The following is a 15,916-nucleotide window of genomic DNA, read 5'->3' as shown; positions in this document are numbered from 1 at the left end:
TATAAGGGACAGGTAAATTCCTTGCGTTGATTCTTTGCAGAAAGATAGAAATAATAGAGGTTTCCTGTTGTAGATTTACAGACTTCATACACTTTATCCTTGTTCTTAATTAAATCGCGCATATTTGTAACGCCAATCTCGTATTCTGATGCGAGATGTGTTGCAGTTCCTCTTTTCCCGAACTGATCAATTATTTGTATTCTTATTTCGATACTTAGAAAAACATTTCTGACACCTGTGGAAGATATTTTGCATAGGAATTATGAAATACAGGCACACGAACAGTACAACAAAGACTGAATGCTGCAGGGGTTTGCTCTAAATTTTGCGGAAGTTCTTGGGACCATTTCTTTGAAAGCAGGTAGTGACTATTTTACAATTTTGGAAAAACATCTTCAAGTAGGCCTATCGGTAATTGTTCCTATTACCGGCAGTAGTAAATTATAAGGATAAAGGCTTATAATAACAGACTCTAGAAAGGAATAGGTACTAATATAAGGTATAGCACCACATAGGCTACTGTACTTTTTTCCGCAGCAAAGAAAAAACCTTCATTTACCTTAATTTTTCTGATAGCAAAACATAACTAACAACTTTTCAAAGTTCTCTGTTGTTATATTTTTACTCTTATCTAAAAGGATATTTTTAATGCTGAAAATGAACGTTCAATGTCACATGAGGCTAATTTTGCAAAATTTTAGTGTACAAGACCTTCAGTTTTGAGCACAGTGCTGTAACCATGGTTTTTTGATAGCACCATATCTAGTTTTATTTTGATAGTCTCACCAATGGGCTCTTGCGTGTGGAAAATGTGTTCTCTCAGGGATTATACTACTTTCAATAATTTTGCGGAGGCATCATGAACGAATGCATTCACACGAAATGCACACAAAATACAACAAAATCACGCACTTGACCATAGCCCTCTCTAGTCATGGCCTGGTCCTGGTAAGTGTGGCAATGCCGCAGCCTGTCCTATCAGCTCAGCAATGTACCATGTGTTTCAGTGTAAGACACTCTCCTCACTTGTGCATTTGAGCCTATATTTCCGTTGTTATGATGTCTGTGATAACATAAATTTTTCATAACCATGCCAGATAGATGTAGGTATGTGTAGTGCCGAGCTGCTTAAGTACGAGGGGGATCCAGGAGATAACGACCGTTTTGTTGTTATAATTAAAAAATATATATTTATTTGAAAAAACAATGTCTGTTACATAACTGAAGCTTCCTTTACTTCTCTACATAATCACCACTAGAGTCGGGCAGACTGCCTCATATTATCGCTCGTTCTCGGTTGCGTAATCTCCACAGTCTCGCTTAGTGCGCGGGTACCGAATGTAGCCAAATGACTCATTGATAGAGAACACGAGATTCTCTTAGTCCCGAGATTACCGATACTAGATCACTCCCGACAGTCTCGGAGGTCTAGACGGGACTGTAGTACTGATAAGCAAGCGATATCGCTCGGGCCGCGCTCCTATAGGAAGCATTGGCTTATACATTTCCCGGTTCTTTAAATATATATCATGTCGTAGCTCCTATAATACTTGATCAATCGCGCTGTAATTTTTTGGATTGATAGCTCAATGTCTAAGGAAAACATAGGAAAAAAATCGAACTGAAAATATTTTTTGGAAAGTGAGAAAAAAAATATTAACTTCGATGGAGATTGATGTGTTCAGAATAGACATTTGCAACTTCACCTTTGTAGGCTGAAAACTTTTTTGTTTTTCACGTTAGATGGGGGGTCAAAGCGAGAGAAATGTTGAGAAAGGATGGAAATTACTTTTAAAAGTGATGGCCACTCAAAATTTTTACTGGTTCTCGAATAACGGCGAGTTAACCTGTTAGCGCAGGACTCATGACTCAAACGTTTGTTCCGTAAAATTTGTACGGAACCCTTCAATGCATGAAAACTCGTTATTGTACGGATAGTATTAATTGGTATTTTAATAAAGGTGGTTGAAAATGAGGCTATATAGTCCAAGATGGTTTACACTTTATAGTAATTAGGCTATCTTTTATAGCAACTAAATAAAAAAATTGTTTGTAACACAATGATATGAAACATGAAAATATTAAAAGCTGGTTCACAATAAACCGAGAACGGAAACGGCAACGAGAACTAGAACGGAAATATTTTTAAAATAAATGTATTTAAAGGTAAGCATTCACAATTAACTATTCTGAATGCTCACATTTAAATACTGTACATTTATTTTAACATTATTTCCGTTCTCGTTTCCGTTCCGGTTTATTGTGAACCAGCCTATACTATAGAAAACTACACTTTCTATTGGTGTGCACGTTATAAATTATTGTTACAGAACAATCATTATTGTATTCTAACCATGTTACAATATAAAATTATATAGGCCTATATGATTTACAATAATTATCCTATGTTATAGGAACGAAGAATAACAAATTAAGAATTAATCAGATTTCTAATACTTGTACCTAATGATAACTTACAAGACAGTAATAAATAATAACCATCATAATAATCCTGATAATCATAATCTTAATCATCCTAATGATTATGATAATGATGATAACAGTAATACTAATAATAATAATGATATAATGATGATAATAATAATACTAATAATAATAATAATAATAATAATAATAATAATAATAATAATCGCTGTAGAGTAACGGTTGGCACACCTGACTGTGAAACGATCGGCTTCCGGTTCGAATCTTGGTTGGGACAAGTTAAGACTGGTTCACAATAAACCGAGAACGGAAACGACAACGATAACGGAAATATTGTTAAAATAAATACATTTAAATGTGAGCATTCACAATTAACTTTCACGTTCCCGTTTCCGGGCTCCGGCAATCTTCTCGTTAATTGTGAATGTTCACATTTAAATACATTTATTTTAACACTAGCCGTACCCGTGTGCTCCGCTGCACTCGTTAGAAATAAATATAAAGTAATTACATAATTAAAATAGAACATTGGGTCCAGGGAACATTCGTGTTTGATAGAAGAATAAATCGTTTAATATGTTACTTAATTTAAATTGTATTTAAATAATTAAAATGCTATCATTTTGGTCCAGAGACCATTCATTTGGTGCAAATAAAACTCGTTTAACATTTTTCTAAATTAGTCTTGAATGCATCCTTTAATAAATCACTCCAAATTAATAGAGTTGATTGTGTAAAAATGTAAGAATTCACGATCTCCTATGCACTACTGCCATAGAACGAATAAATTTGTTTTTCTTCCTACTAAAAAATTTAATAGTTTGCACATAGCAGCTACGGAACAACGACGCTATAATCTGAGGCGGCGGTGAAAATGTATTGTATTGTTATTTTAAAACTCTTTTATATCCTTAAATATCAGACCTATCAAAATTTTGCCTGGAATAAAACTTATCGACAATCATTTTTGAAGAACCTTCTGTTATGTAACATTTTTCACAAAAATCAATAATAAGCGAGATATTTCGGTTTATTTAATTCAGGCCCCCTTACAACCGCCCTTTTAAATAAAGTATTTTGAATGCCACGTAGCCTAAAATCTAAGTTACAACGAACTTAATTTATATTCCAATTTTCACTGAAATCCGTTCAGCCATTATCGCCTGAAAAGATAAACATCCAGACAGACAGACAGACTTAAATATCAGTCCTATCAAAATTTTGCCTGGAATAAAACTTATCGGAAATCGTTTTTAAAGAAATGTTTGTTATGTAACATTTTTCACAAAAATCAATAATAAGCGAGATATTTCGGTTTATTTAATTCAGGCCCCCTTATAACCCCCCCCCCCTTTTAAATAAAGTATTTTGAATATAGCCTAAAATCTAAGTTACAACGAACTTAATTTATGTTCCAATTTTCATCGAAATCCGTTCAGCCATTATCGCGTGAAAAGGTAACAAACATCCAGACAGACAGACAGACATACAAACAAAAATTTCAAAAAAGCGATTTTCGGTTTCAGGATGATTAATTAATTATATATGTTAACACCAATTATTTTTGGAAAAGCGAAAATTACCAGAAAAATTTCGCTTACAGATTTATTATTAGTATAGATTATTTCTCGTTGTCGTTTCCGTTCCCGGTTTATTGTGAACCAGCCTTTACCTGGCTGAGGTTTCTCGCCTCAACCCATTGAGAGCAAATGCTGGGTAACTTTCGGCGCTGGACCCTGGACTCATTTCGCTGGCATTATCATCTCATTCAGACGCTAGATAGCTATAGCAGTTGATAAAGCGTCGTAAAGTAACTAATTTAATAATAATAATAATAATAACCCTCTTTTATTCTCTGTTGTTATGATAAAGCAAATATAAATGACAATTAGGAGGAAACGCAGAATAAATATGAGGGGAAATGCCTGTTATTATTCGGTTGAGAAGCTTTTGTCACCCAGCCTGCTCTCAAAAAACTTGAAAGTTAGAATTTATAAAACAGTTACATTACCGGTTGTTCTGTATGGTTGTGAAATTTGGACTCTCACTTTGAGGAACAGAGGTTAAGGGTGTTCGAGAATAAGATTCTTAAGAAGATATTTGGGGCTAAGAGGGATGGAGAATGGAGGAAGTTGCACAACGCAGAACTGCACGCATTGTACTATCACCTGACATAATTAGGAATATTAAATTCAGAGGTTTGAAATGGGCAGAACATCTAGCATGTATGGGCGAATCCAGAAATGGATATAGAGTGTTAGTTGGATGGCCGGAGGGAAAGGACGTTTGGAGAGGCAGAGACGTAGATGGGAAGATAATATAAAAATGGATATGATGGTAGAGACTGAATTAATCTTGCTCAGGATAGAGACCGATGGCGGGCTTATGTGAGAGCGGCAATGAACCTCCGGGTTCCTTAAAATGCATTTGTAAGTAATTATGATCAATTTGTGAAAGGATCTACTCTGTTTCGTAATTCTGTCCTTCCTCTTGCAAAAGTGTTTCCATTTCACATGCAGCATTTTATCAGTTGGGAAACAAAAATATCTTTTGTCAGAGTCTTTGGTCCTTTATAATAATATAAATAACTATTAATTATTTTATTTCGTCCTTACACAGCACAATAATTACCCATGCTGATGAAGATGCCGTTGCATAACAACGAAACATCCAGATGTGAACGCGCAATATAATAATACAGTCGTGTGTTATCCATTACTATAGCGTATACAAAACACTATCGAATGATTAAATATGCAATGTCAACGAAATGCTGATAGCGAGAAAGTATATCATAGCTCCAACCATAACTTGTTATTGTTTTAGACTAGCTTAGGATTAGGTAACGGCTGAAAGTGCTGCATTATTTTGCTTCTCCAGAAAGGCAATAAATAGTTCATTAAAATAGTGTGACTTCTGTAAGAATGTCGACAATCATAATGTGCTGTATTATTGCATACCACACTGCTGTGTCTTCTTAAATTACTTCATGAACATTAATATTTTTCAGAAAGAGTCACGAATTTCAGTGATGAGCGGCAATTAAGTCGGCAGTCAATGTACGCATTTCGTAATGATAAGTCGGCCGTGCGATAACAGGCCGGGACCCGGTATTCCTCGTTCCCGAGAGTGCCAATCTCGAGAATACGATTCTCGGAACTGGCGTTATCGGCCAGCCAGTCTCGCCTACGAGACGAGCGGGAGTAAGAGGCTGTTTGCCCGACTCTAATCACCACCTACATTTAAACATTTGTCGTATCTGTTCACTAGCTTTAGAATTCCCGTGTTATACTCCTCTGCCGCCAGTTCATTAAGCCAGGTGTTCACTGTCTTCTTCAACTCTTCATCACTTCCAAAACGCGTACCACCCAGAAAGTCTTTCAGCAATTCGTCGAGTGATGTGCGCCTGTCTTGCAAGATTCTATCGTTCACTTCAGTCTTCAGGTCTTCTGTGATGAGTGATGGGCGTCCGAGTCGAGTTTCATCGTGGACATTTGTTCGCCCATTGTTGAACATTTCGCATCATTTTCTCACATTTCTTTCATTCATTACAGTATCACCATACACTTCTTTCAATTGCCGGTAAATTTCTACAGGTTTCAAATGTCGGGCATTCAAAAATCGAATCACACTCCTCACCTCACAGTCGGCGGGATTATCAATCACGTCGTTCATTTTGAAGTAACACAAAATGCACAATGGCGACTTGTTGCAACCAGAACTCACAACATTATGAGAACACATGTTAAGGAAGCCAGTTGACCTTCAAACAAGGAAGGGGAGTCAGCTGCGCGGCGGGTATGCGCAAACGGTCGTTATTTCCTGGAGCCCCCTCGTAACTACGATAAAACAATAAAAGCAGAAGGATAATATTGTAGTTTCCGGTTTCCTAGAGATCCCAAACTATGCAGTAAATGTATTCGTTGGGTTCCATGTGCAGACTGGTCACCAACCAACAGATCTGTGGTATGAAAGGAACATTTTCAGGAAAAGTGACTTGAACTTTGTAGAGAAATACACCGACAAGGACGAAAAAACGAATTTTCGTAAACACGATCATCCAATTCCGAATGTGTTTCCAAATTTTCCTTCATATCTAAGCAGTGTGAGTGGAACCAAATGGAAAAATCCATAACAGAGGAGAGAAGAAATTGACAATCGCCTTAAAAACCGAAATGAGGATGAAAAGAGAGAGGCAGACAAGGAAAACCGTGTGTAGCGTTTTCCTATTTTTTGGATAATGTATCAAAGAAACTATCTAAAAAAGATGGGTCACTATTTAAAAACGAATCTTGTTGAACAGTGTATGAACTAGATGTAACTAATGCTCCTAAAATAACTGTTAGCATTAGAATAAACAGGGATTTTAGTGTGGAAATGCACATGAATGGTGAACGTCTATCGAATGAAGTTTTAGTATGGAGAGCCTTTAACTTGCTAATAGCTGTAGAAATTCTTTGCTCACAGAATGAAGTCAGTTTCCATCTCTAATAGATTTTTGTGATTGTTGCGTTTCACCAGATACAAATAACAAAAGCACTGTTGTATCTCAAATTACTGCCTTGCTACAAAGTTTGAAATTGTTGTTGAAAACGATGAGAACTGTGATGAAATCAGCTTAAAAAGTTTGATCTTTTATGTTATAAGTTTGATATAATATTTACGAAAAACCTAAGTACGATGTAAATTAAATTAAGTTTTATTTAACGACGCTCGCAACTGCCGAGGTTATATCAGCATCGCCAGAATTTTGTCCAGCAGGATTTCTTTAACATGCCAGCAAGTCTAGTGACATAAGCCTGTCGTATTTAAGCACATTTAAATACCATCTACCTGGGCCGGGATCGAACTCGCAACCTCGGGCACATAAGGCCAGCACTATTCTGACTGCGCCACTCAGGGCGACAGTACGATGTATCCTCAATAATTATAAACTCTTTTTTAATTTATATCCAGAATGCCAAGTGTTAGGATATGATTAGACTGAACTTCATCTTGTCATTACCGCACCCTCGATAGCCTATCTAAGAAAATTTTCCTCATTGTTTAAACTTTAAAGTATCTCCTCCTTCAAAATCTGAGAATAGACAGTTCTTGAAACATGTTAGGCAGTATTCAGAGAGTGAAAATATTGTGAAGATTCACGTGTATCAAATTCGAGTAAAAGGAACTGTAGGCTACAAAAATGGACGATTGTTTGGGATCGCTGCAAATAAAACAGATGATCTCGCGAAAAGTGTTGTACTGGAAAATTGTTTAATTTGCTGCATTTTGGTAATTTAAAAAAAGTGAAAATTGATAAGACTTGTTGCGGTGAAACAACTTACAGGGCCAGATTCAGCAGAAATATGTAAAGATATCTTACAACAAATACATGTGGATTGGAAAACAATGTGTGTCATAACTGATAATAAGGTGAATCGCATAATGTTTAGTGAACTCACTAAAGATTCAGGAAGTAATTACTTTTCCTTTGAAATAGAAAAACGATGTAGCCTACTGCTTTTCTCGCATTTAACAGCTATGCAGCAGGATAGGACGGCAACTAACGTGCTGTCCGACGTTGCCACGTAGTGTGGGCCAGGCCATGACTAGAGAGGGCTATGACTTGACACTTGAACTGCTGGTGCACCAACTGAAAATAAGTGAAACAGAGATAATGGGTGTTGGAATCAGGTAGGTAGGGGTGTTTGGAAATGCTTCTTGTTGTGCAGTAGTTTAATGCAATAAAAGCAGGTTGTTTTGGTTTTTCCATAGCTATCCTTCACATGTAAAGAATGTCCAGCCATCAAGTACAGTTAACCAAAAAATATTGTGCTAATAAAAATTCAGAATCTAATTTTTTTTACAAAATATGCAAATTTGGAGGTTTATGGGACAAAATCCTGTAAACATGCTACAATACACGCACAAAGTCTATTATATGCAGGAATGCCTGAAATATGCAAAAATATGCATGATTAACTTTGCATATTTATCATCACAGTCATTCAAAAGATGCATAAAATGTTTCTGCAGGACTTTCAACTAGCCAGTAAATGTATGCATTTTCATACAAATCCTGGCCCTAGTTATGATATTACAACTACTGGCAAATTCGCATGTAGTTGACATCATGTAATCAAACTACTGAAAACAAATATTCAGCAGAAAGCAGCACATCCACCAAAACTACTACCCTGTTAGAAAAAAATATGTAACATGAAGATTGATGGTGTTACTCACTATTTTTAGAGAAAACCAGCACTTCCTACTTTTGTGAGAGATGATTGTGGTAGCTAGCTCAAAGAGACCAACAATTTATAAATTTTTAAGTAGATGAAGATGTCTTAGCAATCGGTGAAAAATTAAATTGTGGTTATATAATTCCAGAAACATGGTTTAAGCAATGCTGATGGTATTAACGAAGACAGGACACTTTATGAAGACATAAAGAGTGAAAGTGAAAATTCTAACATCAGCATTATGAGCTGAAGTCTTGTAATAACTTCTTTAATCTTACTGTGCAGCATGTCGATTTCATTATTTTTCACTAACATGCCATCCTCAAATCAAGGTGATATTACTTAAATAAAAACATCTCACATGTTTTTAACAGTGAATTCCGAAACTTTACTTTATTTTCTGAGGAAATTATCTTTAGATAACTAACTGAAGGTTCTACTTTTCAAGAAGACAAAAAGTACACATTGATATTATCATTCGCAGGATATCTGTTAGGACAGCATACTTGGCATTTCTATTTCGTTTAATATTCTCCATTACTTATTTATTTATGACTCTGAATGAATTTTATTTTTCATCTTGATTACACAACTTTTAACACTATATCACTTTGGAAAACGTATTATGTGTCTTTCACGTGTTAAATTCAGTAGCGGACGGTGGCTTTGAAAGTTGAGGAGGCCAAGACGTGAATGATGAGAATATAAAAATATAAGGCCTGTGATGCATCTCATTACCAAGCACAGAATTTATAGGTTTTAAGAAATTAAAATTAGGTTTTCCAATTTATGTTTTAGGATTTTAAATCTTATGTTTAGGAATTTATATGATTTTACGGGGAAAAAAATAAAAATAAACAATATACTGTTAATATTATTACAACGGCTTCGTAAAGATTTTCTCTCTTTGGGACACTCTAAGTCCTAACCTACGAATTAGGTCTTTTTAGGTCACAATGAATTTAAGAATGCTACTCTTTGCTACATAAAACAAACAAGAAAAGCAATATTTCGAGAGTAACGAGATAGCAACAAAATTGATTCGAACCTAAGAATCCGGGTCTTGCTCATTACTATTACACAGTCTAATTTTACAGCACTTTAAGTGGACGTTCCTCTTTCTTCACAAACCGATCAAGTAGGTCACAACATACTGAATAACTGCTACTAGAAGAAGCTTAAGACAAATCTGCATTTGTTTCTAAACTCTCGATATATTTAAAATACTGTATAAGTAAATACATCTCGTAACACAAAAGAATAAAATAACAAGAACACCCGCAAACAAGAGGAAATCTAACAACATAAATGAAAACTTTTACACAGGGAGAGAAAACTAACACCACGTGACTCAATTTTCTAAAACTACGAAGAGAGAAAGAGAGAGAACTTCCCAATACAGCCGAAACCAGTCGTGACTATAAGCAGTACAGTTGTCAGCGGTGGGTAGGACGTCTCCAAATCGGCTCCCCTCGCGCGTTCTAGTCAAGTTTAAACACTCTTCTAACCAGCTATCTTATTGGTTGAACTGCTGTTGTCATGGTTACCGGGGAGTAGCGTCATGTAGCCGACTCCTCTCTCCCGTTCTCCCATAGACACTGCAGGCTTCTAGATGTCGACTATACAGGTTACAGCGCTATCTGTTATTTTTCAGTACGAATTATTTGTACTATCTACAGTATAGTTAGCGGCCATCACCAACTGAATGTGGTCGACTTTACGTACCGGTAACTTACATCTTAGTCGAATAGTAAAATTAATATAAGAGGAAAAATGTTCGTCCTTTGCTGTAACTTGTCTGTGATCTTAATTCAGCTGAAATTATTACTGCCATATTGTGTTCTGGTAAAATATTAGGAGAGGCACGGCCTCCCTTGCTTCCCCTGAAAATCCGCTGCTGGTTAAATTTTATGTTACCTTGTTAATATGTTTCGGGCTGCTATTGGCCATAATCAGAACTGGTTGTTACTGGTCTTGGCGCCTTTTGTTTTGTTTCCTGTGGGGGGGGGGGGGGTGTTTATGTAGTGTAATGTGGAGTCGAAGAGTGTGTGTGTGTTCTGAAATTGAATTGTGTGTTGAGAATTTCATTTGGATGTGTTTTTGTGTGTTTGTATATTTCGTATTGTTCTAGTGTTTTTAGTTTCTGGCTTTTTGGTTGGATATGTAGAATTTCCATGTCTGTGTTGATGTCTCTGTATGTGTGGTTAGCATTTGTGATGTGTTCTGCATATGTGGAAGTGTTTTGTAATTTTGTTATGGCTGTGATATGTTCTTTGTAACGTGTTTGAAATTATCTGCCTGTCTGTCCTATGCACAAGTTGTTGCAGGTGTTACATTTGAGTTTGTATAAGCCTGTGTGGTTGTATTTGTTTGTGTTGTTTGTGTGTTGAGATGTTTTTGTAGAGTATTATTTGTTCTGTATGCGATGTTGTAATTTAATTTCTGGAATGAGGTTGCAATCTTGTGTTTTTGTTTTCGTATGTTAGTGTGATGTATTTTTTGTGTTCTTGTAGTTGTGTTGTATTCTTTAAAAATAGAACCACTTTTTATTGAAATTTATACTCAATTCACTTTGTTACTAGATACACTTTACTCCAGTACCTAGATTCAACCTTGTTTTTTAACCGAGGAATTTTTGTACATATTTCTATTATTAAAAATTGCAACTTACATCTCTGCCTTCCATCATGGTAACCTGGGTTTAATCTCCATCTAGATGATGCAGGAATTTGTGGTGGACAAAACAGGCACAAGGGGGTTTTCTTGGGGTTCTCTCAATTCCTCTCACCATTATCAGTATCATTCCACTCTCCGATGTCACGAGCCAGGCCTTTGGAACAAATAAAAAAATGACTGAAAGTTGTACATATTTGTGTTTAACAGATTACCTCTGATTGAGGTTCTGACTGATATGTATATTATCTATTTTCAGGCAGTACCTCTCACTTGATGATATGTGTCAGAGGAAGAACAATCGTTTCTATACATCTGAAGTCTGATTATTGTAATATGTAGCTAGTCAGCAATGTACGCTGAACCAGAGTCTGTAACAGAGATGTCTGAACAGGACAAGAAACTGATTAAAGTCATCAAACGGCGAGTCTGTAACAGAGATGTCTGAACAATACAAGAAACTGATTAAAGTCATCAAACGGCGAGTCTGTAACAGAGATATCTGAACAATACAAGAAACTGATTAAAGTCATCAAACGGCGAGTCTGTAACAGAGATGTCTGAACAATACAAGAAACTGATTAAAGTCATCAAACGGCTTCAGCACTCGTCATGCACCTTGTGGCCACATGTTGGGTAACAGCGGTCCTTCTCCTCCTAAAATAATGCGTGGTAGCAGTAGTGGATGGGGTGACTACCGGTACTATTGCAATTTAGTATGACTGCGTAGGGTTTAGCCAGCTCATGTGCTGCCCTCGCAGCTCTTTCAAAATAATACATAATGGTTTTGTGTGTTTTTGCCACTGAAATTGGTGAAACTAGAATATAAGTTCAGTCAACTTGAGAGTGGCTTATGAAGGTCATATTAGTGGTAGCTTCAAACGATGAATGTCACAGTTAAGGTTGATATCATTATCTAATTCAATGGATCACTACGAAATTTAATGTTGTTCTTATGAAAATGGTAAAAAGGAGAATTATCACCACGAATACAGTAATCCTTTCCTTTATTTTCTATAGAAACAGCACTACACCTTGCAGTTATAGACTCAATTAGATCATTATCTAATGGTAAAAAGGAGAATTATCACCACGAATACAGTAATCCTTTCCTTTATTTTCTATAGAAACAGCACTACACCTTGCAGTTATAGACTCAATTAGATCATTGTCTAATCCTTAACAGAAATGTGACATTCATCATTTTTCCCGCAAACTCTTCATATGGATGTGAAGCACTTAATAACAGCCAAAACACAGGCCTAAGAGGTGCAGAACAGGCCATGTGTATAACAGGAACTGTAAAATCCACCCCCATTATAGCCCTTAAAATTATCACAAACAACTGCTCAATTAGAAAAGAAATTAACAGATTTTGCCCTAATCAAGTATGAAAAATTAATAAGATTATCTTCAAGCAAATATTGGGCAGGTTACAGAAGCTACAACAAGCAACTGAAAATACAAAATGGCTTGCTACAATATGTAAATGAAATGAGAGACAATTACAACCCTTACTCCATACCAGAAAAACCTTTACATCCACAATCACTTTTGGAGATTCCAGAAATGAAATATAATTTAGAACTAACTGAAAGAGTTACAAATGAAAATGTTTTAAGTACCCCAACTGTACAAACTATCACGTTCCTTTACCCCCAAGAACTACAGCGACACGACTATACAAGGAGAGGCATGCAAGTGAGCACAGAAGACCACCAATGACTGCTATGCCTTGAGTCAATGCTTATTTGGTAGAGAAGAGGTAGATAAAGAGACCAAGATAATAAGAGACAGACAGCAACAAAGAATGCTATCAGTAAAGTCAATATGGTGGAAATTAAGTTGATATGAAGAACAGCAGAGAATAGACAATGGGACCAGATAAGAAACGAGGTCTACAGCCTATCTGGTATAGGGATAAGTACAAGAAATATATCCGAGGCAATCCGTTTATGATGTGATAGTGGAACTATTTGGGAAGAAGAAGAAAAAGTAAGTAGAAATACTACTTCTTTTGATATAATCTTTATTAAACACAAAATAATGAATACAACTTTCAGCCAATTTTTTTATTTGTTCTAGAGATATAACTCAGGACTTTGCAAACCAAGGACTGTGTGGTAGGAGGTGGTGAAGCAGTTTGTGCCGCTGCACAGCCAAGCACAAGAAGTGGATTGAAAACAATTCCCTAATACTGTGATAGTGGCTCTATTAGTGAAACAGAAGAAGTAAGTAGAACGGTACATTTTGTTATGTTTAGTCAACTGTCTGAAGACAGCTTGGGATTTATAAGTGACACTGATAAGGCATCACTAATGAGGCAACTAAGCCAGGAGATACTGGGGTAGAGTGGCCAGTTTCTTTTCTCCTTCACCTCTTCTGTTGATAGGTCAATACTTTGTTGCACATTCCTGTTGTAAACACTCCTGGGAATGTCGAGCTGTTGGCAACCATTGTTGCCAATGACTCACCACAAAAGAAAATGCAGCCAAGTATCATCATTTTGCCTAATCTTGGTTCTATCGGCAGTTTTGCTAATATACGACCCAGAGGAGTAAGTTCACGGTCTTTATCCAAACATTTCATTTCTTTGAGCAAGCTCTCTGCTTCTACAATGGCATCTATAGGTGGCGGTTGGATTGCTTTACTAAGGAACTGTTCTATTGTTCCAAGACGCAGAAGCTTAATGGAGAGAGCTAACTCATGAAGGGGTGTACAAAACATTTCTGGCGTCATGTGCTCATCTAGGCACTCGCAACGTGCTCTGCTCAGTAAGTAGAAGCAGAAACCAATCCTGACTCGGCCTGCACGGCCCTTTCGTTGCTCGAGATTGGTTTTCGAAGCCCAAACAGTTGCATTTGTCACATTATTGACTTTACAGCTATCTATCACAAACACCACATCATTAATTGTGATAGACGTTTCTGCTATATTTGTGCACAGGATGATCTTTGTTACGCCTTCTGGCACTGGCTCAAATACACGGCATTGATCTTCTAGTAATAATTGTGAATGAAGTGGGACAAAAATGTAGCCTTCCTAAAAAATGGATACTGTTGAAGGTGCTGCATCAGTGCAAAGATAAGATGCCGTCCTGGTATGAAAACCAGGATTGCACCTGCAATGTTCAGTGATTTTATGTACTTCAGCAACTCTTCTATCAGCTCAAAACTGACAACTTTCTCACTCAGCTGAGCTATTGCATTTCGTGTTTTTACTGAATACTGCTCAGACACTACCTTGTTCAGATTTTCATCTTCTTCACTATCGTCCTCCTCCTTATTTCGACAGTTATATAGTGGCATGAAGTCCAGCATCTGCACACAGTCTTCAAGAAAATATTCCTGCACTGGATAAGTTCTTCCTTCGTTTTCAATTACTGGGCAATTGTTGAAATATTCAGTAACCAAAGTACTGCTGTCACGCCAGGAGAAGGCGGCTGAAGTACTTAGACGGGGCAGAGGGGAAACAGTTGCGCATGCTCACCGCGCTGTTCACTGCAATATTCCTGTTTCACAAACATCTACTGCACGTGTCTATGAGTCTTAGCGACTTTGTGAAAATGATAGTGGGGTTTTTACTGTAGTGTTTTATTAGTTTCAACAAGACAATTGTTTTCAGTATACCACAAATCTTGTATTGCTTTAGTTATCCTTTGCTTTTCGTGTTAATAGTGTTGATAATAACATAGTTAATAGAATTTATGTTATTGTATACTGTTATTTAGGTTTATAGCAGTTTTTTGTTTTTGTAAATATGTCGACAAAGAGGAAACAAGGATTGACAATCTATAGCGAAGAAAGGAATATTATTAGAACTGCAAAATAATTCTGTGATGAAGAAAAAGAACAACAGTGCCTTTGCATTCCTCTTACGAAACCTACAGCAAAGGTAGAAAAGTACTCTAATCTATCCATAAGAACAATACAGCGTATAAGGAATGAAATAAAAGACTGCACAGAAGAAAGTGCGTTGTCGACACCTGAGGGAGAAAAAAAAATGTAAACGTCCAGACTACCGAAACGCAAATGTAGATGACTTCGACGGGAGATTGACAAAAAAGATATAATTGAGAATTTTTATTTGAAAAAGAAAGAGGGCCACCGGCATAGCTCAGGAGGTAGCGTGTTTGCATGCTGATCTGCAGTTGTGCTCGGGAGTGAGTTCGATTCCCGTTTGCGCTGACTACCTGGTTGGGTTTTTTCCGAGGTTTTACCAAGCGGAAGGCGAATGTCAGGTAATCTATGGCGAATCCTTGGTTTCATTTCGCCAAATACCATCTCGCCATCATCAATTCAATCGACACTGAAGAAGCTAGTAGTTATTACAGTGTCGTTAAATAACAAGTAAAAAAATTATACCAAGCTGCAACAAACGTCTACTCTTTTACAAGAGAAAATTTATTTGAAATGAAAGACAACATTAAGACGAATACTGAAGAAAAAGGATTTCAGGTGGAAGAAATGTGCAGCAAAAAAAAATTGAGGAAAACACTGTAAATTAGAATACGTGAAGATATCTACAGCAAATAAGAAAGCTTAGGAAAGTGGAAAAACCGATTTTGTATCTGG

The 15,916-nt window shown here is 36.6% G+C and overlaps 1 protein-coding gene across 1 annotated transcript in view; it reads right to left on the bottom strand.

The window, feature by feature from the left end:
* LOC138712410 (F-box/WD repeat-containing protein 9-like) overlaps positions 1-11,373 on the bottom strand; it is a 57,352-nt gene extending 45,979 nt beyond the window's left edge. The window contains exon 1 of the mRNA XM_069844181.1: positions 11,341-11,373. Within this exon, the coding sequence (XP_069700282.1) occupies positions 11,341-11,358 (18 nt within the window). The 5' untranslated portion in view covers positions 11,359-11,373. The remainder of the gene's footprint in view (positions 1-11,340) is intronic.
* Positions 11,374-15,916: the final 4,543 nt, after the last annotated feature.

The sequence above is a fragment of the Periplaneta americana genome, chromosome 13 (assembly GCF_040183065.1).
Source record: "Periplaneta americana isolate PAMFEO1 chromosome 13, P.americana_PAMFEO1_priV1, whole genome shotgun sequence".
Lineage (NCBI taxonomy): Eukaryota > Metazoa > Arthropoda > Insecta > Blattodea > Blattidae > Periplaneta > Periplaneta americana.
Note: the sequence above shows the minus strand (reverse complement) of the source record. Positions and strands in the feature narration are given on the sequence as shown.